The following is a 22,447-nucleotide window of genomic DNA, read 5'->3' on the forward strand; positions in this document are numbered from 1 at the left end:
ATTTCATGGCGCATAATTTTTTTAAGAAACGTAACAATTTTCTAATAAAACCGCACGAAGTATTTAGAACCTTCTCAAACTAAACTCCAAGCTAAAATGACGTCATAAATCACATGATATAACCAACTTTAGTTACAGGTTATTTTTACATATTCGCTGTAATCTACGTCAAGATACGAACCAGTAAGATGCCGTTATTTTTATTTTATAACTTGCACGTTTACCGTTATAAACTTTAGCCAAATGAGCAAAACAAGATAATGCAAATTCATTTTAAAGCACGTGAGGCGTTGAAGGGCATTCACTGGGAAATTTATAGTTAAGTCGAGTTGTTGCGGGAACTGAGATGACAATTAAAAACAGCACAAATGCCAAGACAAATATTTGCGCCTACTATGTAATAGATGCAGCGTGTAACGAAAGTGCACTATCATAACTGTAAACTGCATAAGGAGAGAATTTCTGTCATTTTCCGTTAGCTAATGACATTGTCGGGCACTCAATCCAGCAGCAAGCGATAAAAGGCGCTCAGTTCAGCTTTTCGAAGGCAGTTGAAGTGGACTTTGCTTTGCGGACGTTTGGTATACACGGTGAACGCGCAACTTACGTTTTCGGTTTTCTAAATTCATAAAATAGTGCAATGTTAGTCAGAAAGAGTAGTCTACCAGGCAAGTTATGGGCGATGCTGTGCCTTACACAGTTAGTGTCGTCAGCTTGGGCTGACTTCCATGCGCCGCCGCCACCACGGAGTATTGCCACGACCCGGGATCTTAATTTCGTCATGGGTGAGGGTTTGGCTCAAACTAACCGCATGGTGCCAACAGCCGAGTTAAACCCGCAATTCTGGAGGAATCAAGCCAATAGCGAGATAGAAAAAAAATTAAATGCCGCATTGAATAAGAATAAAGCGAAAAATGTCATCTTTTTTCTCGGTGACGGCATGCCAATCCCCGCCATTACTTCGGCTAGGATTTTGCATGGACAGCGTGTTGGCTACTTGGGTGAAGAACAGTTATTATCATTTGAGAAGTTTCCCTACACCGGTTTGAGCAGAGTGAGTTGGCAATGCTGTGAAATTAAATATTTGCTTTTAGTTAACAACTTTTCTGGAACGAATTTTTAGACCTACTGTACCAATGGACAAGTAGCGGATTCAGCGTGTACATCCACCGCTTATATGACTGGCGTGAAAACGAATTTACTCTTGCTGGGCGTAAATGCAAATGTCAACTATAACAATTGTACGGCCAGCATGGATCCCGCCAATGATTTGACGTCGCTGTATGATTGGGCGCAGGCAGCGGGTAAAGCTTCCGGTTTTATCACCACCACAACACTAACGCACGCCAGTCCATCGGGTGGTTATGCGCATGTCGCCAATCGGCAATGGCAAAGCGATGCCGATGTATTATCATATGATGTCGATCCGTCCGCCTGCACGGATATGGCACAGCAATTGATCACAGAAGAGCCGGGCAAGCATTTGGATGTGCTTATGGGTGGTGGTATGACTAAATTTTTGCCGAAGACGATAAAGGACTCTTTCGGTAATGCCGGTGTACGTTTAGATAATCGAAATTTACTAACAACCTGGCGGAATCTACATCCGAATGGTGTCATCGTAAATAATCGTGACGAACTGTTACGTGTCAATATTTCGCGTATATCGAATATTATGGGTATCTTTAATAGCGGATTGATGGACTATAATTTAGTAGCGAACGACAAACAGCCGACACTCGCCGAAATGACCGGTGTCGCTTTGGCTTTCCTCAATCAAAAACCGAATGGCTATTTCATCTTCATCGAAGGTGGCCTTATAGACTATGGTAATCATGAGAATAAAGCCGGTATAGCTTTGGATGAACTTTTAGAGTTCGATAAAGCTATACAGCTGGCGCGTTCTATGACCGATCCAGCGGAAACATTAATCGTTGTGACAGCGGATCATGGTCATGGTTTATCCGTATCCGGTTATCCTGAGCGTGGTAATAACATATTGGGTTTGAATAATATGGACACGGACGCAAAAGGTATACCATATGCGACATTGAATTATGCACTTGGAACAAACCAATATCTGAACGCGGATGGCAGCAGAATGGATTTGACCGGTAAAACGGGAAAACCAGGTAATAAATGATGGAACTGTTAGCAATTAGTGGAAATTCTTTTACATAACCTCAATTGCTTGTAAACCCTCTTGCTACAAATATATTTTTTATATTTATGTTTAAGACTTCATTTCGCCCAGCTACATTAACCAGGTAATGGGTGCGCATTCAGGTGAGGATGTGTCCGTGTACGCTTCAGGCCCTTGGGAGCACCTCTTCTCAGGCGTCATGCAACAAAATCTCCTACCGCATTTGATGGCTTATGCGAGTTGTATTGGTGATGGGCCGAAAATGTGCAGCTGAAATTGCATTTAACTTTAGAAGGCAAACCCTCATTGCTAGATATTAATGCACAGTGTTCTAGTTACCTAATAAAAAAATAAATGTAATGTTTTTTATAGCTTGACGGACTAACATAATATATAGGTCATTGTAAATTGTGGTGTGCCTAAAAAAAAAGTGTATGATAACAACAATAAAGAAAGTGCTTAGGCAATTGTAGCCACTTGTTACAAAACTATTTATGATTCGTCATACTTGTTATTTGTGTTGTTGCAGCTTTAATGTGAAAATGCTGAAATAAACAGAAGTCGCTCTTAAATTTGAATGCAATTTTTATTATTATATGAACAAACATAGGTGATTTATTTCAGTTCCTACTTGACACCTTACCAAGGTCAAGCGTAAATTTACTGAAGATTCCGCTATCTTCTGTAATAAATCAACACAAAGTGCTCAGCAAATATGAGCAATAATTATTTAAGTACTCAGATTGGTATTGTAAAAGTCTAAATATAGTTATCATTCCTCTACTGCAGTGGCGCCTTAACTGACGAAGCAGCTTAGCCGAGTTCAGCTTCGTTTTTCTTTTCGTTGCGTGTGCCGGTCTTATGTAATAATACATTTCCGAAACTGAGAAGACGTCTTGTTATGAATGTCACACAGTGGCGTTAAACAATCCCACGTCTTATATTTTGATGCCCTTTAAATCTCTACAACTTAATATTTCACTATTTTTACTATTCAGCATACGATTGTACATAAAACATGCGCAAAATTTTTGTCACAAAACGAAGTAGGTCAAGTAACGGGTTTTTCAACAAGATCGCTACAAAAGTAGACCGATAGGGACAGCAAACGATGCCATATTTTTCTCGCTCTTTTGTCACTTCTCTACAGTAAAGTTTGTCATTTCATTATGGAAATATATACAAACCAACAAATAGTCGAAGTTACTAAGTCTGTAGCCTCAACTTTAAGAGCGCTACGTCCAATTTAGGGACGTCATAATCGTCTTGTCAGATCAACAATTGAGCGTCTAGTGAAAAAATTTGAATCCACAGGCACAGTATACAATATTTACGTGCCATTGAAATAAAGAAGTGCCCGTAGTGTCGAGAATATTGCTGCCGCTAGCTTATCAATTGAGGAAGACCCAAATCAGACTCTCACTCGTCGTTCTTAAGCGTTGGACTTCTCTAACAGGACGACGCCACAAGCCACACAGCGAATGTCACAATTGATTTATTGAAAACCAAGTTTTGTGAACGTGTTATCTGACGATTGGATGAGCATAAAGTGAAGTTATTCCAGATAGAGAGATCAACTGAACATGTACATTACGAGTATTTGAGTTTGAAAAAGCTCTGTGGAAAACGAACTCACTTTTGACCAAAAGCAACGATGAGTTGATAATTCAGAGCAGTATTCGGAGAAGTTCAGGCGTAATAAACCCGAGTTTTTGAGATCCAGTCGGTCAACTAGTCATCTTCTGAAAACATGCTTTCAGCAAGTTAGACTCAATTGATGGAAGCGGCTTTTTCAGTGGAGCCTTAAAGTACTTATACTTTTTACGAAAGAAAAAATGTTCGCTGTTAAAAAAATTTCTAAAACGACAAAATCGACGTAAAAACATTCAAAAACTCGAAAAGTTGTTATCCTATGGTTCAAAGTGGTCACTATCCAGCTGGTGTAAGGGTTTGATGGGATGTCTTCTGTAAAGCCGTTACATTTCTTCACTTTTGGGAAAAAATTTAGTCAAAAGAGTGGCATCCGGATGTTTTAGAGGGCCTATTAGAGCAGTTAAGCAATATTATCTTCCATGGAGATCATTGGATCTTTCAGCAAAATTTTGTCTCCAGACACAGGGCAAACACGAGCCAACAGTGGAAGGACAAGATCATTAACTCTTTTGAAAGATCAACAACCCGATGATCTTTGGTTAGGTCATTGATTATTTTTCCCCCTTAACTAATAATAACTCTTCCTTTAGCGGGGTCAATGACTTTCTTTGAGGATACTCTCCCTTTTATTAAATTTAACTCAGTCCAAGTTAGCTAGCCGAAAAAGACGAATACACTAAACTCTAATTATTGAAATATTAGCATACTTTTAGGTAAATGAATGCAGATTTATTAGTGCTTAGTTTGAGCTTTAAATACTTTGCTTATTACTCCTATCTAACTCGCAATGGACACAACTATTTAAGCAAGATTTACGTAACGTTCCAAAGTACTTAAGAAATGATTTCTTCATCTGTAGTTGTGTACGTGTTTGCATTAAGAACTTAACTGTTACTGATCTGTTTGCTCAATAAACTTAACAGCAATACTTCCTGTTAAGCATGAAAGCTTCAGTCAAGTTTAGACCTTTCGGTGGGTGGAATGTAAAACTTGACTAATTTGAAGCTGTGTTATCAAGAATTAAAAAAAAAAATAAAATAAAAAATTAATTAAGTACATTTCTTGACGCTTTTATTAAATATATAGTACATACTAAATTATGAAATACATCTCTATCGCGCTTCGCTCAATTTTTGGTCAACATGATAAGACGGCAGAGTGTACTATTCGCAACGCTATTAGCCATCTTAAGACCCAGTATTCATTATTGGGTAATATTCGACCGAATAGACTAAGTCCAGCATATATCAGCCGTATCGGAGAGTGTATACGAAAGCTCGTACTGACGTATGAGACGAATTGGCGCATTTTACGTCGAGATCTTAAATTTAATGAGAGAACACTTCAGTGAGTAGATAACTTTACGTTTTGGGCCGGTCGATTGGTCATCAAGATCGTGTAATATCACACCGCTAAAATTTTCCTTTTGAGATATGTAAAGCCTAAAGGATCGCCCGCATTCCCTCTTGGATTCAGGCCTTGGAGCAAAACATCACGCGTTTTATTCACTAGTTACCAAAAATGCTCGAACGAGTAATTAAAAATTGGACTCAACGGATGGACCATCCAGTTTCTGTGTTTTGTCTTTAAAAAAGTAGGGAACCTCGAAATGGATCATCATTTACTATATATATAATGTAACTCAGACTGTCTGTTTCCACTTCGACAGGGTATACTAAGTTTGGCACGATGTTTGTAAGACTCAAAATGAAACATGGGAAAACCTGTAAAGTGTATATATAAATGATTTAGACAGAATATACAGATATATACGAACTAGTCCCTCTGTTTTTGAGATATCGACCTGAAAAACTATAGCATGCCATATAAAATATATTTAAACCAATAGTACTTTTTGATCACCCAATAAGCTAATAAAGCCAAATATTCTCTACTAAACAAGGTGAGCTTTTCTATCTGACTACTTAGAAAAAATTGAAAGCTCTCTCCCTTCCAACATACACACTAAGTTGCATGCTCTTAACTTTAGCATCAGTACAAGTAAAATGTTAACAGAGTTCGCCGCTCATTTATGTTAACCAATGGAAGCAGAATAGAATAACCGGGAACAGCAATGAGAAACCGGCCGCGAAGAGACCTGAGCAGCAGCAGCAACTTTAACAGTAACAGTGGAGTAACCAGCAGCGGCAGCAGCAATGACAGCAGAGGCGGAAGCAACAGTGGCAACCAGCTGGCGGCCACGAGACTAGGCGGCAATTGGTAAACGTTCAACGCAGACAGTCAGCAGCGATGCTTTCAATGAGGCAATAGCATAAATTTTTTGGAAGCTGTTGCATGAAGCGAGCGAAGCAAAGCGCTAAAGTCGAAACGGGCAGTTAAAGAGAGTGAATGCAGGCGAAAAACAAAATTAAAAATAAATAAAAAATATACATATATTTAAAGAAGCAGTGGGCGCAGTGAAAAACAGAAAGTAAAAACAAATTTAAAAGGTTTGTCGATAAGTGTTGTTGTAATACGAAAGGTATTGTGCGCGTAGAGTTAGTTTGCCGGTGGAAGGTTGTTGGAAAATTGTGAAAAGTTTTTTATTTTCATATATAATATTTAAAAATTTATAAAATTATTGTAAAAAACTTTAAATAATTTCAAAATTAATTTAAAAGAAGTTTGAAATTAAAAAAAAAAATAGTTATTAAAATATGATAAAAATTTGCTAACGAAAAAAAAATTAAAGACATAATACATATAACTAAAGATCTAAAATATAATTATTTAACGAAGAAAATTATTTAAATTCAAAAACTTAGTTTCAAAAATAATTTAATTAAAAAAATTAATAAAAAAATTTTTAACTATAAAAAATCTAAAAAATAATACAAAATATTTTAAATTATTTCAAAATGAATTTAAAAAAAAGTTTAAAATTAAAATATAAAAAATAAAATAGTTATTAAAAAAATTATGAAAATTATAAAAAAACAAATTTTTAATTAAACAAAAATTAAAAAACATAAAAATTAATTATAAAAAAAATTTGAAATAAAAATAATTAAAATTAAAAAAGAAAAATTCGAAAAAAATTTTTAAAATTCCAAAAAAAAAAAAAATTTTTAATCTAAAAAATAATAATTTAAACCAAACTAACTTTTACTATTAACTAAAAAAATTTTTTTCAATTAAACAAAAATTAAAAAAAATTAAAATTAATAAAAAAAATAAAATTAATATTTTTTTCAAATAGTAATAATAAATATTAAAAAGAAAAAATTCTAAAATAATTTATAAAATTCCAAAAAAAAAAATATTTAAAAAATCTTAAAGATAATAATTAACTAGCTAAACTAACTTTTACTATTAGTTAAAAAAAATATTTCTATTAAACAAAAATAAAAAAAAATTAAAACTAATTTTTGTTTTTAAATAGTAATAATAAAAATTAAAAAGGAAAAATTCTAAAAAAATTTTGATATTCCAAAAAAAGAATATTTAAAAAATAATATTTTAGTTTTTATTGGCTAAAAGCTCGCCAAACAAACAAAATTGCATGCATATTACCGTTAAACAAAATAAACGCTATCAAGCCGAATTGCAGCGAAACACGTTCGACTACTTGTTGCGCCGTTAGTTTTCACATGTATGTATGTACATATATATTTACATATATAGAACTACAAATAATGAATGCACATTAAAGGTGAGTGGCTGCCTTCACTATGATGCGCTAAAATGTGTACACAAATATGAGCAAGTACACACATACATACATACATATGTAGTCATAATTGCTTTATGGCGCATTATTATCAACGCTAGGTGTTAGCCAAAGCCGGCAACAACACCAACTGCATTTATCACTCGTTAAACTAATAGCAGACGAGCTGCTGCTGCCACTGTTGCGATAAGCGCGACCAACGCCACAATTACAATTTTACATATGTATATGTATAGAAATATACATACACGTGCATATATATTGGTATGCAAAAGGTACACAAATTGTTGGCAGACAAGACAGCGTGGCAAACAGAAAATAAATTGTAAATGAAAAAAATCATAGAAAAGCAAACAACTTGATGGCTGTCTACAAAGATATATAATTATAAAGGGTGATTTTTTAAGAGCTTGATAACTTTTTTTTAAAAAAAAAGCATAAAATTTGCAAAATCTCATCGGTTCTTTATTTGAAACGTTAGATTGGTTCATGACATTTACTTTTTGAAGATAATTTCATTTAAATGTTGACCGCGGCTGCGTCTTAGGTGGTCCATTCGGAAAGTCCAATTTTGGGCAACTTTTTCGAGCATTTCGGCCGGAATAGCCCGAATTTCTTCGGAAATGTTGTCTTCCAAAGCTGGAATAGTTGCTGGCTTATTTCTGTAGACTTTAGACTTGACGTAGCCCCACAAAAAATAGTCTAAAGGCGTTAAATCGCATGATCTTGGTGGCCAACTTACGGGTCCATTTCTTGAGATGAATTGTTGTCCGAAGTTTTCCCTCAAAATGGCCATAGAATCGCGAGCTGTGTGGCATGTAGCGCCATCTTGTTGAAACCACATGTCAACCAAGTTCAGTTCTTCCATTTTTGGCAACAAAAAGTTTGTTAGCATCGAACGATAGCGATCGCCATTCACCGTAACGTTGCGTCCAACAGCATCTTTGAAAAAATACGGTCCAATGATTCCACCAGCGTACAAACCACACCAAACAGTGCATTTTTCGGGATGCATGGGCAGTTCTTGAACGGCTTCTGGTTGCTCTTCACCCCAAATGCGGCAATTCTGCTTATTTACGTAGCCATTCAACCAGAAATGAGCCTCATCGCTGAACAAAATAAAGCGCGAAACACATTTCGAACCGAACACTGATTTTGGTAATAAAATTCAATGATTTGCAAGCGTTGCTCGTTAGTAAGTCTATTCATGATGAAATGTCAAAGCATACTGAGCATCTTTCTCTTTGACACCATGTCTGAAATCCCACGTGATCTGTCAAATACTAATGCATGAAAATCCTAACCTCAAAAAAATCACCCGTTATATGTACATATACAAAAAGCATACATTTTCGCTTACAAAACGCTTGTGGCGCCCCCTCTGAACCTAGCGCAGCGCGCTGTCGCTCAGTTTGGTTAAACATCCGCGAGGGCTAAGATAACCCTTTCAGAATTCCTTTGCAACTCAGCCAAAACAGTTGTGTTTTGCATTTCCGCGCCAGCGCCAGCGCTTTTATCTGTGTTTATCTAACCGGTAAAATATTCCGTTACTACTCACTAGTCGTCTATTTAGTACATATTTGTGTTTTCCTGATTAAATTGTGACTGTGCTTTAGTACTATTTTTGATGAAAAGTCTTTGGTCTGAGCAAGAGATCGCGGCACAATAGACCTTAGGTCGCGGTGCAATCCTCATATACGAGTATTAATCTTAAGAGTTCGCGCTACAAAAAAATTTATAGCATTGGCTTAGAGTGCTAACCTTAACTAAAGTGCTGTTAAATTTTCATAACATTTCGTTCAAACGTTCGCAAGTTGTTGCTCTTAAAGTGCCGGTACCTGTGCTAGTTTTGTTTACCACGGGAAAAAAGGTGAATTACAAGTTGAAAATACCTTGTTTTTGATAAGAAAAAAAAAACTGTTGGAGCCAAGTTGTCGTTTGAAAAGTGTTACGACATAAGTATTATGACAAATCTGTTCGCAGAATATTCCGCGCTCAAGTAAAGGCTTACACGATAACAGGTGGTACCCGATAAAGGGTAGTAATTATGTTATGAGCTAGCCCTACACCCATTATATTCGACGGATCTTTGCCGCAGCGACTATTTTCGCTTTCCCAGGCGCAAAAAGTGGCTCTATGAAGCAAGATTCTACTCAAATGAGGAAGTCAAGATGAAAAAAACATCTACTTTGAAGTCCTGGAAGTTTTACACGAATGAAACAGTATCGAAATTTCAGCGCACCGTTACAGAAAGTGCATCAAAAAGAGGAAAGGAAAAAGCGTTAATTTCGATTGAAATGAAGCTATAACTACCTACACAAGTACAAAATTTACCACACAATAACTCGATTTGGATCGGTCAGTTTGTATGGCAGCTATATGTTATAAAGATCCGATCTGAACAATTTCTTCAGAGATTGCATTATTGATTTAGAGAATAATACATGCCAAATTTTTGGAAGATATTTCGCCACATGGAAAAGTTATCTATACAAGCTCTTGCTATCGATCGTTCGGTTTGTATGACAGCTATATGCTATAGTAGTCCGATCTGAACAATTTCTTCGTATATTGTATTGCTATTTTGGGCAATAATCCATGCCAAATTTCGTGAAGATATCTCATCAAATAGAGAAGTTTTCTATACAAGAAGTGCATTTTGGTCGAACAGTTTGTATGGCAGCTATATGCTATAGTAGTCCGATCTGAACGATTTCTTCAGATATTATGTCGCTGCCTTGAATAATAATCCATGTATAATTTCGTGAAGATATCTCGTTAAATACATAAGTTTTCCATACAAAGACTGGATTTTTATCAGTCAGTTTGTATGGCAGCTATATGCTATAGTGTCCAATAGCGGCGCTTCCGACAAATGAGTAGCTGCTTGAGAAGAAAAAAATGCATGCGAAATTTCAAATCGATACCTCAGAAAGTGAGGAACTAGTTTGCGTAAATACAGTCAGATAAACAGATACAGGACTAGATAGACAGACATGGCTAAATCGACTCAGCTCATTACAATGATCATTTATCAATATAGTTTATAGAGTCTTCGACGTTTTTTATCTCTTAAGTCAAAGTCTTTTCGACAAAACTATTTCCTATACAATATTTTAACATAGTGCAAGTTTTCAGCGGAAATATTCGAACAAGTATTCCAACAATTCATTTGCTTAATTGCAGTTTGCATTCACAACGCGCCAGAGCAAGGCAAAAACGCGCGACACGCCGAAAAGCCGCAAATAAAGCCGCCTGAATTAAAACATACAAACATATTTGCCATAACAAGTGCCCCGACGTTTGCATGAGGCAGTGAGCCAGCGGCCGGTCGCCGAGTTGCAGCTTAACAGGTTGGTGCCATCACAATTTCATGCCGCTTACTTATCTTTATTTATTATTTATTGCAATATTTCATTTATTTTCGCTTATTATTTGCATAAAATAGCCGCTGTGTCCATTTGCTTGTTGCACTTTCGCGCTATAAAGTTTGTCTTGCTCTTGCCTGCATCGCACACACATTCTCTTTCTCTCACGCTGCCTATCAATTACTTTCCGTTATATTGTACATTTATTTCTTTTTAGATTTTTATGCACCTTGTCATCTAAAGATTGAGTCGTTTTTATTTCGTATGCTTTTTGGTGTTTTTTGTTTTGTTGTTGTTGCTGTTAATGGCATGCACACGCATTTGAATTTCTAATGAGGTTGAGAAACATCATACACGACTAGCTAAATATACACATACATATACATATGAATACAAATAGTTTCCGAAAGTTCAAACTGCACTCTCGAACCGCCGCACAGCTGTACATAAATACAAGAGCAGCTTGTAAAGTCACTGACTTTTGGCATAATATACAATGGAATTTGAATTCATACCTTAGTGCTATATTTTCTTTGTTAGAAACAGTTAACTAAACAAAAGTGTTCTATCTATCTCTTACAAATAGGTTTCTCTCAAATTTTACTACTTTGTTCTAGAACCCAGAAACAAATATGAACCCCTTGCATATTATACGCGATATGAACTCCTTATTCTTATACATACACTCTTCGTAGACTATTGTTGACTTTCTTCTGGAGAAGTTTACTGATCGACTTTATGTCATAGCCTGAGAAGAACTTATCAAGCCATGACATAACTTTCTTTTGAAGTTGTTGGCTTGATGATAGCACATATTTGATCATTGACCAATAGTTCATGTGAAATTCGACGTCCGCGGGTTCTATACTTCAACAATTATTTAAGATCATACGATATATTTTTTTGATGCCAACTAACTCTATTTTAACTGCTCAAGTTCAGGCTCAGCGATCTCTCCTATAACTTTTAGTTTTCTAAAATTTTTTAATATTAACAAAAACTGTATCATAATGCACAGATCTAATTTTTAAATTATATTTAAAATAAAATGACTTCTTAAAAATATGACATTTCACATCTTAGTATTTGTAAATAAAACACTTGTATATCAAACTGCCCTCGTAGAAACATTAAAAATGCGACAGTTTCATGATGCTAGGTACAATGACATTCCGTTTTTCTCTAAATTAGTTCAATGGTTAGCTCTCTAATTTAGTAAATGTACAGTGTGTTCAAAAAATAACGTTTTTGTTTTCCAAAGTGTAGGTAGTGTTTGTTGAAAAGAATGTTATAATTATAAAAAATACGTTCTTTTGTTATAACTGATGGTTATTCAACACTTATCCCAACCTCCAGCATTAGTTTTTATCACTGATGACAGATCTCTGAAGTCTGTCCCGTATTATATCTTATCCCTTTTTAAACATTTTTTTAGCTTCTCTTGAATTAAGCAGTGGTTCCTTCTCAAAAGGAAGAGCAATAACTTTGTTCTCCCTTCCTTCCTTACATAATTCTTTCCTCCTACTAGCTTGCCTTCTACGTTTCCAGTTTCTCCATAATAGTCAGATCACCTCTTCGCACTTGTACAACTTAAAGACTGCTTCAAAACGTTTCTTATGTTGTGCGCTCATTAATTTTTTACCAAGTTTATAGTTCAGAGTAAAAAAAGTGTTTGATAAGCCGATGCCAATGCGGGATCTGTCCTCCTTCAAATTACTTTATCGCTGTTTACCGTCGCTACAACCACAGAAATCTTCCTCTATAGGTTCGAAATTATAAAAATCCTTTTCAATAGCGACCATTCGAAAAATGTAAAAGTTTTAAAATATATAAAGAGCTATATTAAAATTATATCTTTCCTTAAGCCGTTTGTCAAAAAGGAATAAGAGAAGATCAAATGCCTATTATGTATCCTTATTTTATATTCCATGGTTCCGTAAAACTAAGGTTTAGCCTAAAATTTAATTTTATATTTTCCCATTCCTTATAATCAAATTTCTTTGGGACATTTATTTTTCTCAAATACTTTCTCTTAATCAGCCATACAGCTCTTGATTTCTTTTGTTTGAATCTAGGAGATATCATAATTTCGTAAAAGGGTGAACTAAAACGTATCCTTCGTTTATACTCCTTAGTTTCATTGGTTTAGAATTGAAAAAAATTAGAAAAGGTCTGCTGTAGTCAGGTCCTTTGACCGTGGGGGCCAGCGAAAAGTAGAATTTCTTGATATTAATTTCAAATTTTTGTTCAAGCTTCGAAATAACTGGTCTGGCTATGTGTGCAGTTGCTCCATCTTGCTGAAACCAAACACTATTGAAAAGCGTACTTCTTCGGTGCGTTTCTTGATAAAAAACTTATTCAACATCTTTAAATAACACACCCATTGACAGTTACGTTTTATTCATAGAAATTTGGCCCGACAGTACAGCTTAACGAAACTGCGCACCACATAGTGACTCGTTTTGGGTGACTTATTTCTGGGTTTGATTCACACCATGAACGTTAATTTTGCTTCTTTACATTTCAAAAGATCAAAATGGGTGACATCAGATATAAACAGGCAATTTATCAAGCTATTGTCTTCCTCGTCCATTTCAATCATTATTTGGCAAAATTTCAGGCGAATAGACAAATCTAGGTGGTTTAAGGAATCGTCTCAATGTAAAATTTTCGAAAAATCGATTTTTTTTGTTACATTATCGGAAATTATACACTAATCGAAATTCAAATTATTACAGTCCCTACAGCGTTTCTTGTAGAAAGGGAACAGAGAGGGAACGCTACAACTACAATCTTTAAACGCGTTTTTCTTAGAATGGTGTTTTTCAAAATGGTTTCCACTCTCAAAGAAAGAGTTTTGAAGATATAAAAATTGGAGAGAATAAGTTTAACGTCATATTTATAACGCTAAGGAAGCTTTTTTTTTTGATATTTCCCTTTTTTTCTACGAAAAACTGTCGAAAAAATGGTAAAGTTCGATTATTTTTGTTCAAACCGCTGCCATTTTTTTTCAAATTTCAAAAAAAACCTATCCATATCGCGAAAGCGACTTTCCTACTTTCTTTTGGAAACATTTCGCACAGGACCTTTTTTTATGGATCATTGATGTCATAAATGTAATTATTTATAAAAAAATCCGGACCTAAAAGTTAATTGCAACAATAAAAAAAAATCGCAAAACTCAGTGATTTTTCGGAGGGTCACATTGAGACGATTCCTTAACCGGCTTATTATTTGATCTTTGTATGGAAGCAGGTTTAAGTTATCATGAATTATCCGCTGTAATGATCACATTTACTAACTCCAAGTTGAGCCGAAAATTTGCGAGTCGAAACTCTTGGATTTTCCTAAATTGAGAGCTGCCGCGATTGTTTCTTGAACACGAACATATGGATCCCAATGAGTCGAATAAATGATCCGTCATGTATTATTTATTATATAGTATACTAAAACCAACACTAATATTTTAAATAGTTTACGCCATGAAAATCTATGCCTAATGTCATATACGTCTAAATGAATCTAATTTTTAAACTCCCTTTATCATCGCATGTAGCTAAAGACTATTATAGTAAGGGAAGTAATAGGACTCAGTCGATTTAAAAAAAATAATTATTTAATCAGATTGTCGGTATGTGTCGAAGTCGAAGGTCTCCCAACACGGTCTTCATCTGCGATCTCTTCCCGGCCCACCAAAAAGGCCTGGTGCCACCGAAACACACAACCTTCTTGCTAAAAGAACATCTGGGTAGGCCTGCTTGATCATATCAAACGTCACTGTCGCAGATTTACCGAGTTTCACACGTTGCATTTTCGGCTTGCACCACTCACAGAAGCACGTCGCAAGAAATGTCTTGGCTATCCAGATGATCAGGGACAACTGACCGCCGCTCGTTAGCTAGGAACGTGCTCTACCGAATACAGTCAGTGCGCGCCCGCTCCGAAGTACAGTCTCAGGGGAAGAAAATCAGTCCTATTACTTTCCAGACAAACCCTGTATTTATAAAATACATCAGCCCTCGCTTTTGATATTTATTTTTTTATACCCTTTTATATATTTTGTGTGATTCAATTTTTCTCGTTCCGGTAAAAAATTTTTAGCAGTTGTGTAAAATATTTTTGAATCTTAGCTATTCGAGCACTGCTGAATGCGCAAAAACACATTCGTTTTTCCAACAGGGTGCGTATTTGACTTCGTATATCTCTCTTTGTCTTCGCTTCAAATTACCTGTTAAAATTGCAAATATACCGTTAGATAATTTTACAGTTATGCACCCATACAATATTAGCTATTTTTCGACAGTGCCGAATTATCTGCAATTTTAAATTGTTCTGGCGATAATTTTTGCAAATTTCATTCATTTGTATCGTTCTTCATTCCTGCATATTTTCGCATGTTTTGACGACTTCCGGTTGCACTTGCGAACTCGTTGACACATTGAAATGTGTCAGTGCGAAATCGGTTAAAAATAATCTTGAGCGGAAGTGCATATATTTACATGTACTTTATGTATGTACTATATATATATTTAGTTAATCATGCTTGTAGATTTTTAAGATATGAATCAGTGAGTCGATTATAGCCTTGCATGTAATTACTATATCATTATATAGTTGAGTTATTTTAAAATATGTTAAAGATTTTATCTCAATGTTCGGATATAAGTATGATAAAAATTACTTTCCTGCTCAATTGTTGTCTTGCGATCTTGTCAATTTTTTATATTTTTATTTATTAATAAATGGCAAGTAATTAAATATTTCCCACTATTTGTGTTGCTAACTTCAATATTTAACGCCCGAGTTAATGCATTGGTTACGCTGTGAAATTTCATTTTAATTTGTCTGGAAATTTAGCGTAAAATCATTTTGTTGTTGTTACTTTTGTCATTTCCACGCTGTTGAATATTATTTCGATCGTTATACATATATATTTTTAACAATCATAACTAATTTGCTGTACTTGGAATTTCCCAATACAAAATTGCAAAAAAAAACCAAAAAAAAATATAAATAAATTAGTTGCTTTGATTTGCCTGAACTAATTACGGTTATGACGTCAATCCATGTAATTATAAGATGTAATAACAAAAAACCGAAATCGGCGTTTACAGTTCAAACTAGACGCACGGCAATTTTTTTCTCATATTCATTTATTTGTACTACTATGAGAATATGAAAAATAGTGAGACTTTGTTCATAATTTTAAAATTCTTAATTTTTTTCAAAATCTCTCTCTCCCTTGTGCCAACGTTTTTTCCAATACTCGAAACAGTTATTAAAGTCAATTTCTGGAATAGCATTCAATGTCTTCAATTGACTCAAAACCGTTTCGTCGGAGTGGTCGTTTGAGTCTGCAGAACAGTCAGAAGTCACACGGAGCTAAAAACGGTGATTGTTCCGGCACGATACTGGTTAAAAATTTGGTGAAAAACTCACGAAGAACTATCGTGATATAAAAACCAAGGTTTGTCGGCCCGTCATCCGGCCTCTTTTTACGAATAGCTTCGCGTAAACGACGCAGAGTACTCAAATAGTATTTCTTGTTGACAGTTTGGCCGGTCTAAAGGAATTCCTAGTACACCAAGTCAAGCTAATCGAACAAAACAGTCAACATAACCTTGGTTTTTTTTTTGTTTCGCTCATCTTTGCCACGATATTCGGTTGATTGATCGTCTGTTTCCAGGTCTTAAGCATAGATCCAAAACTCATCGCCAGTAATAATAAGTTTCATGACATCCTGATAGTCGGAAAGCAATGTTTCACAATGGTTAACGCGACGATGGTTTTTCGAAAAAATTTAGTGATTTTAGAATCAATCGTGCTTCCACTTTTCTTAGACCCAAATGTTCTTCCAAATGGTTTTCACTGATCCTTCCGATATTCTAACGATACCGGTAACGTCTCTGACTGTCAAACGTCGATTTTCAAGCACTTTATTTTATTAACGCTTTGATCATTAGTTGATGTTGGCCATCCTGAACATGGTTCGTCGTCAACGCATACTCTACCCACTTTGAATAATTTGTACCAATCAAAAACTTCTGTTTCGGTACCCGAAATTTGAATCCGAATAAATTAATATTTAGACACTAGATAAGTATGTACATAGATCGCATATCTTAAAAGGAGAGATACTTGTGTAGCTTTTCAAACCTTTTGGACAAGGATGTTTGAGGTAGCTGAAGTGAAATTATTTTTTTGAGGACCCAAAACTAATTTCTGCTAATCTTAAAAATTTTCCAGTCTGAACAGCTATAACTATGACGAGATTGGAGTTGCTAACAGTCAGTAGTACGGATGACCTCTTAAGGTTTCACAAAAAGGATCTCGCAGTCGCACAAATTTTGCTTATTAACCAGCGCTGAGTTCACTAGAGGTTCAATGTTTTAACGCCAGAAAGCAAGCAGACATCAGATAACCGGATCGGTTGAAATTCAGGAATGGGTGCCCTTCATAACCAGTCCATCGACTTTGCAGTTTCCAGTGATTCCTGTGCTGTGGCATCCATACTAGTCTAATACGCAAAACCCTTGAAGCTATTGCTAATAAGATCAAGCACTACTTGACTAGTTCTGAGCGCGCAGCCAGAGAACTCAGAGTCAATATAGCCGCTCGTCTGTCGGAGTGAATACACACCTTCTTGAAAGAGACTGCACTTCGGAGCAGTACGTCTACTGCTAACTTGTTGGCAGCCACCTCTACTTAGAAGACGGTATAGTAGTCTGGTGATCTGAAGGTAGAGGATCTAAAAAATCATTTTTTCATTAGCAATGAAATCAAACAACAAGAACTAATAATCGAACAGCACAGAGAAATAAAATTACAATGAAAGTTATCGATTTTCTAAAGAAACAGTACTTATAATTTAACACTTTATTTAAATTATATTTATATTGCGCTATATTTCCTTTCATTCTCAATAATAGCTATTCTTTTTTTATATCATTTCAGCATATATTTGCAAATCAGCGCGTTATTCAAATTAGGATCACGAAAATCGAACGGAACTTCCTCTCCGATTTTTGCATATCAGCTCACCGAACATTTCATCTTTTATTCAGACAGGTAAGTGCTGGAAGCAAACATGTTTTCAACGTGCTTCTCACCTGAATTCGTGGCGATTATTTGCATTCATTTAAAGAAAGTGGAATTATTTGCCATTTCACGTGGCAACAAGCGTTGATGAAAGCAATTGAAAGGCGAGTTGTCTGAATAAGCGGCACATATAGGTTAAGGCAGAGATGCATTGTGGTGCAATTATTTTTTTTTTATCTACTTAAAAATGTTCTAAACAGATGTGCCGGTCTTATCTTTATTTCAAATTTTCTGCACATGTAAAGGGTGATTCATTTCGAGGTTCCCTACTTAAAAAATGAAAACACAGAAACCTCAAATTTAATGAGAATGTGCCTTATCATTCCAAAGAAGGTTCTTTGACATTTTTTTTTTTGAAGAATACGTCTCAGATGGTCCATCTGTTGACTCCGATTTTCGAAGACTCATTCGAGCTTTTCGACTGGTAACCGGCGAATGATATACGTAATGTTTTGCTCCAAGACCTGTGTCGAAGCGGGATTATCCGCATAGACTTAAAACTTCACATAACCCCATAGAAAAAGTCTAACAGTGTCATATTACACAATCAGCTCAAACCATAAAATTATCTGTTTTCCGAAGTGTTATTTCAATAAATGCATTGATTGATGTGATGTGTGGGAAGTGGCGCCGTCTTGTTGAAACCAAATGTGGCCAAGATGACGAGCTTCAATTTCAGGCATCAAATAGTCGGTTATCATTGCGCTATAACGGTCGCCATTGACGGTTATGTTCTCACCGGTATCATTTTTGAAGAAATATGGACCGATGATTCCACCGGCCTACAAACCACACCAAATCGTTGTTTTTTCTTAATAAAATGACAGCTCTTGAATCTCTTCAGGCTGTTCTTCGTCCCAAAAGTGGTCATTTTGCTTATTTACATACTCATTGAGCCAGAAATAGGCTCATCGCTGAACACTATTTGGCTCGAAAACGTCGGATCCTCTTGCAACTTTTCAAGAGCCCTTAGAAATTTTGAGAAGGTCGAGTAGCTTCAATTCTTGGACATGCTGTTGTACGCTTTCAATTTATGATCTCGACCTAAAATGCGCCAAATCAGTTCATACGTCAGTCCGAGTTCCTGCCAAAGACGCCGAGTCGACTCTCTACGGTCTTTGTGTACACTCTCAGCTACGGCTGCTATGTATATTTTCTTCACTGCGTGCTAGACCTGGTTTATTCGGTAAAATATTATCCAATAATGAATGATGTTGCGAATAGTACGCTCTGAAAGCCGATTATGTTTACCATTTATTAAAAAAAAAAATAAAAATCATAAAATTAAAAGAATATAAATCGCATGCGATAAATAACACCACGTAAAATCTCATAACACAAAAAAGTTCGCCGAATAACCAGCGATTATTACTCACTCTAATATTCGTATATGCATATGTCAGTGCGTGTGCATTTCTCCGTTGTTTTTGTTATTTTTTCCCACTCATTCACCCATTACGTTGACATTAGCTGTGACAAATCAAAATCTCGTGTTCCATACCCATACAATGGCATGCAATTTAATTGCGCTGGAATTGTGGCGAATTCACATTTATATGCGCATGAGCATGCAGTTAAGCAATAAATAGTGTCATATACTGTTAATTAATCGCTGAGACAATTCAAATATCGTTCAAATGGCGCGCTCGCGTGCATATTACGTATACGCAATGCTGTTCGAACGACCGATTACAAATGTGAATGAATTGTTTTGATATTTGTTCAAGTTTTTTTTTGTTTTGTTTTTGTTGCATCATTAGCTTTGTTCTGTGAGTAAAAGTGGCATTGTACTGCGTGTATGTGAATGTGGCTGCATATATACATACATATACTATATGAGTTATTTCACATTGGACAAACGCGCCTCCTCATTCAATTGTTTCATAATGTCTTTATTTATTATGTGCGGCAAATGAAACTCATATATATATATGTATGTACACACACTCACATATGTACATATATAATATATGTATATCTTTATTAATTAGAAATCGTTAACAAATTTATTTGTTTTCGAAAACTGTTTCTCTCCACGTATTCTTAATTATAGGCTTTCATTTATTTGTTCGCCAACAAAGTAATCTGTGATTTTCATATTGTTCTTAACCGCCTTTGATGTGTAATGTAATCATAACACATTGTTATTGTATTGTTCTGAAAATAAGAGAAGCGTATGAATTTGAAAGGTTTTCTAAACAAAGCATGGTTTTAATATATTATATAGTCATAAATCATATAAAAATACTGTTTATTGTCATTCTTACAGTCACATTCATATTTTAAAGAGTGATCCATTTCGAGGGAACCTTTATGAAGGAAAAAACACAGAAGCTTCAAATTTAATGGTTTATTACTATCATTCGAAAGACCACCCTTTGGTATTATTTTCTAAAGATTATCTCTTTCCGTCCGTTAAATCCAATTTTCGACGACTCGTTTGAGCATTTCGTCTGATAACTGGCAAATGACACGCGTGGTGTTTTATTTCAAGGCCTGAATCCAAGCAGGATTGTCCGCCTAGACCTTTGACTTTATATATCCCCACAGAAAAAAGTCTAACAGTGTGATATCATACGATCTTTGTGCGCAATCGACCGTCCCAAAAGCTGAAATCATCTGCTCACCTAAGTGTTCTCTCAATTGATTGAATTGATTGATGCGATATGTGTGAAGTGGCACTGTCTTGTGAAAACCAAATGTCGCCGGGATAACTAGCTTCAATTTCAGACATCAAATAGTCGATAACGGTCGCCATTCACAGTTACGTTCTCATTGGCATAGTTTTTGAAGAAATATTCACCGATGATTCCACCGACCCACAAACCATACCAAACCGAAAGTTTGGCTCGAAAACGTTGGAGCTCATAGAGCGAAGAGATGACGCTTGAGAAGGTCGAGCTAAACAAAAAAACAAGACAACTTGACTTGACTCACGCATGATCTTTCTAAAAGAGACTTTTGAAAAAAGTACCGCTACTTGGATCGTCCTTAGAAACCCAAAAAAGTCATCACAAACTTTAAAAGATTATAGTTTCTTTCCACTAGACCATGCATAACCGTTCAAAGGTGACATAATTGATAAAAACACTTGATTAAAATTCTATAATTACTTTAAGCACAAAACCTACTTTAGTCTCATATTCCTCTACGACATATTGGGACAATCCTTATTATTTTGGGACGAACTTATTAACTTTGAACTTTTTGTCTGCATTTCGTCTCAAAGACACTTTGCAAATCCAAAGATTTGGTGCAAGTGAATCATAGGTTAGGTTAGATTAGGTAAATAGACTGACTTTTAGTCAGGCCACAAATAATTTCACTTGTGCGTTGGAATGCCCAAAATGTTTAGGTAAAAATAAAAAAGACTGTCGTGTATCTACAAAACGCATACAGCCCGCCACAAATTTATTGAGCCGGTTATAATCTGTTCCAGCCAATTCGCCGTTTTCATAGAAAGTATGACAATCGAGATGCTTCCATATTAATCTGGCGAAAGCTGTACAGTAGTTTGTAGTATATAAATGTTTCCACCACATATTTCTCTCTACAACTTTGGTGGCCTCAAAATCTTTAACCTAACCCCATGAGTGCCATTAGTACTGCGTCCAATTACGACATTTATCATTGCGGTCATGTGAACTTGTTAAGAGGTAGTAATAGCTCCTGGACCAGAAGACTTTTGCAACCCCACAAATGTTGGTTGTTGACTCAAATTTACTGAGCTCGCGTGAGATTCATTGATTCAACGACCGAGTGCACGAAGACAGGAGAAACGAGTAGGTATTCTTCCTTTCATCCCTCCTTTATAGTTTCTGACAGCCCAGACTTCTAAATCCATAGTTTCAAAAGAAATTACAATTAGAAGCTCTGAACATAACATCATTGAAATGACCACCACGACTTCTTTTGCATGAACAATTTCGATGAACCCAATTTTCCAGTACTTCACCCACCAAATCAAGTCATATATCATGAATAGCTAGTTCAATATGGACTTGCGAAACTTGAAGAGAGTCTGGTTTATTTCTACAGACCAATGACTTTAAATAATCCAACAGGAAGTGTAGACGAATGATGTTATATCATAACTTCTGGAGGACTATTCAATGTGAAAATTGAAATAATTGAATCTCCAAACTTTCCTAGCAATAATTCGTTTGTTTCACGTACTGTGTGGCACGTAGCCCTGTCTTGTTGGAACCAGATGTTGTCAAAACCAACTTCTTCTTCCGGCTATAAAAAGTTGCTTATCATTGATCATTGCTATCATTATATTGCTCTCCATTGACAGTAACAGTGTCACCAGTTAGTTTCCTTTCGAAAGAAGTACGGACCGATGATCCCACCAGACGAAAAACTAAACCAAACTGTCAATTTAGGTGCATGCTATGGTTGTTCATGAATAATTTGTGGATTTTCTTCGCACCAGAAGCGACGGTTTGTTTATTTACCGCATCACTCATATGAAAGTGAGCCTCATCGGAGAAGATGATTTTCTTTAAAAAAAAA

General features: G+C 35.6%; 2 protein-coding genes across 7 annotated transcripts in view; both read left to right on the forward strand.

Annotated features, from left to right (window-relative positions):
• Positions 1-538: 538 nt before the first annotated feature.
• Positions 539-2,634, forward strand: LOC105221963 (alkaline phosphatase). Its single transcript, XM_011199108.4, has 3 exons — positions 539-1,054; positions 1,124-2,132; positions 2,239-2,634. The coding sequence occupies exons 1-3, from the start codon at positions 641-643 to the stop codon at positions 2,415-2,417; spliced, it is 1,602 nt and encodes a 533-aa protein (XP_011197410.2). The 5' UTR covers positions 539-640; the 3' UTR covers positions 2,418-2,634.
• Positions 2,635-6,039: 3,405 nt separating this feature from the next.
• Positions 6,040-22,447, forward strand: part of LOC105221964 (calcium release-activated calcium channel protein 1) — a 59,292-nt gene continuing 42,884 nt past the window's right edge. The window contains exons 1-3 of one of the 6 annotated variants that reach the window (XM_049453553.1): positions 6,040-6,246; positions 10,653-10,819; positions 17,789-17,902. Coding sequence is in view for 1 of the 6 variants with exons in the window: in XM_049453551.1 (XP_049309508.1) it covers positions 7,395-7,448; positions 17,789-17,902 (168 nt within the window). In the remaining 5 variants the exon portion in view is untranslated. Of the gene's footprint in view, positions 6,247-7,379; positions 7,449-8,803; positions 9,001-9,196; positions 9,337-10,652; positions 10,820-17,788; positions 17,903-22,447 lie in introns of those variants that run through there. The other 5 variants (XM_049453555.1, XM_049453554.1, XM_049453556.1 and 2 more) reach the window with 5 other exon arrangements.

This window comes from Bactrocera dorsalis, chromosome 3 (assembly GCF_023373825.1).
Source record: "Bactrocera dorsalis isolate Fly_Bdor chromosome 3, ASM2337382v1, whole genome shotgun sequence".
Taxonomy (NCBI): Eukaryota; Metazoa; Arthropoda; class Insecta; order Diptera; family Tephritidae; genus Bactrocera; species Bactrocera dorsalis.

Excerpts from the sequence above, each read along its gene's own strand:
- LOC105221963 (XM_011199108.4), top strand. The coding sequence starts at position 641 with ATGTTAGTCAGAAAGAGTAGTCTACCAGGCAAGTTATGGGCGATGCTG. Across the intron at positions 1,055-1,123 it reads CCTACACCGGTTTGAGCAGA|ACCTACTGTACCAATGGACA; the intron begins GTGAGTTGGCAA and ends ACGAATTTTTAG. Across the intron at positions 2,133-2,238 it reads CGGTAAAACGGGAAAACCAG|ACTTCATTTCGCCCAGCTAC; the intron begins GTAATAAATGAT and ends TTTATGTTTAAG.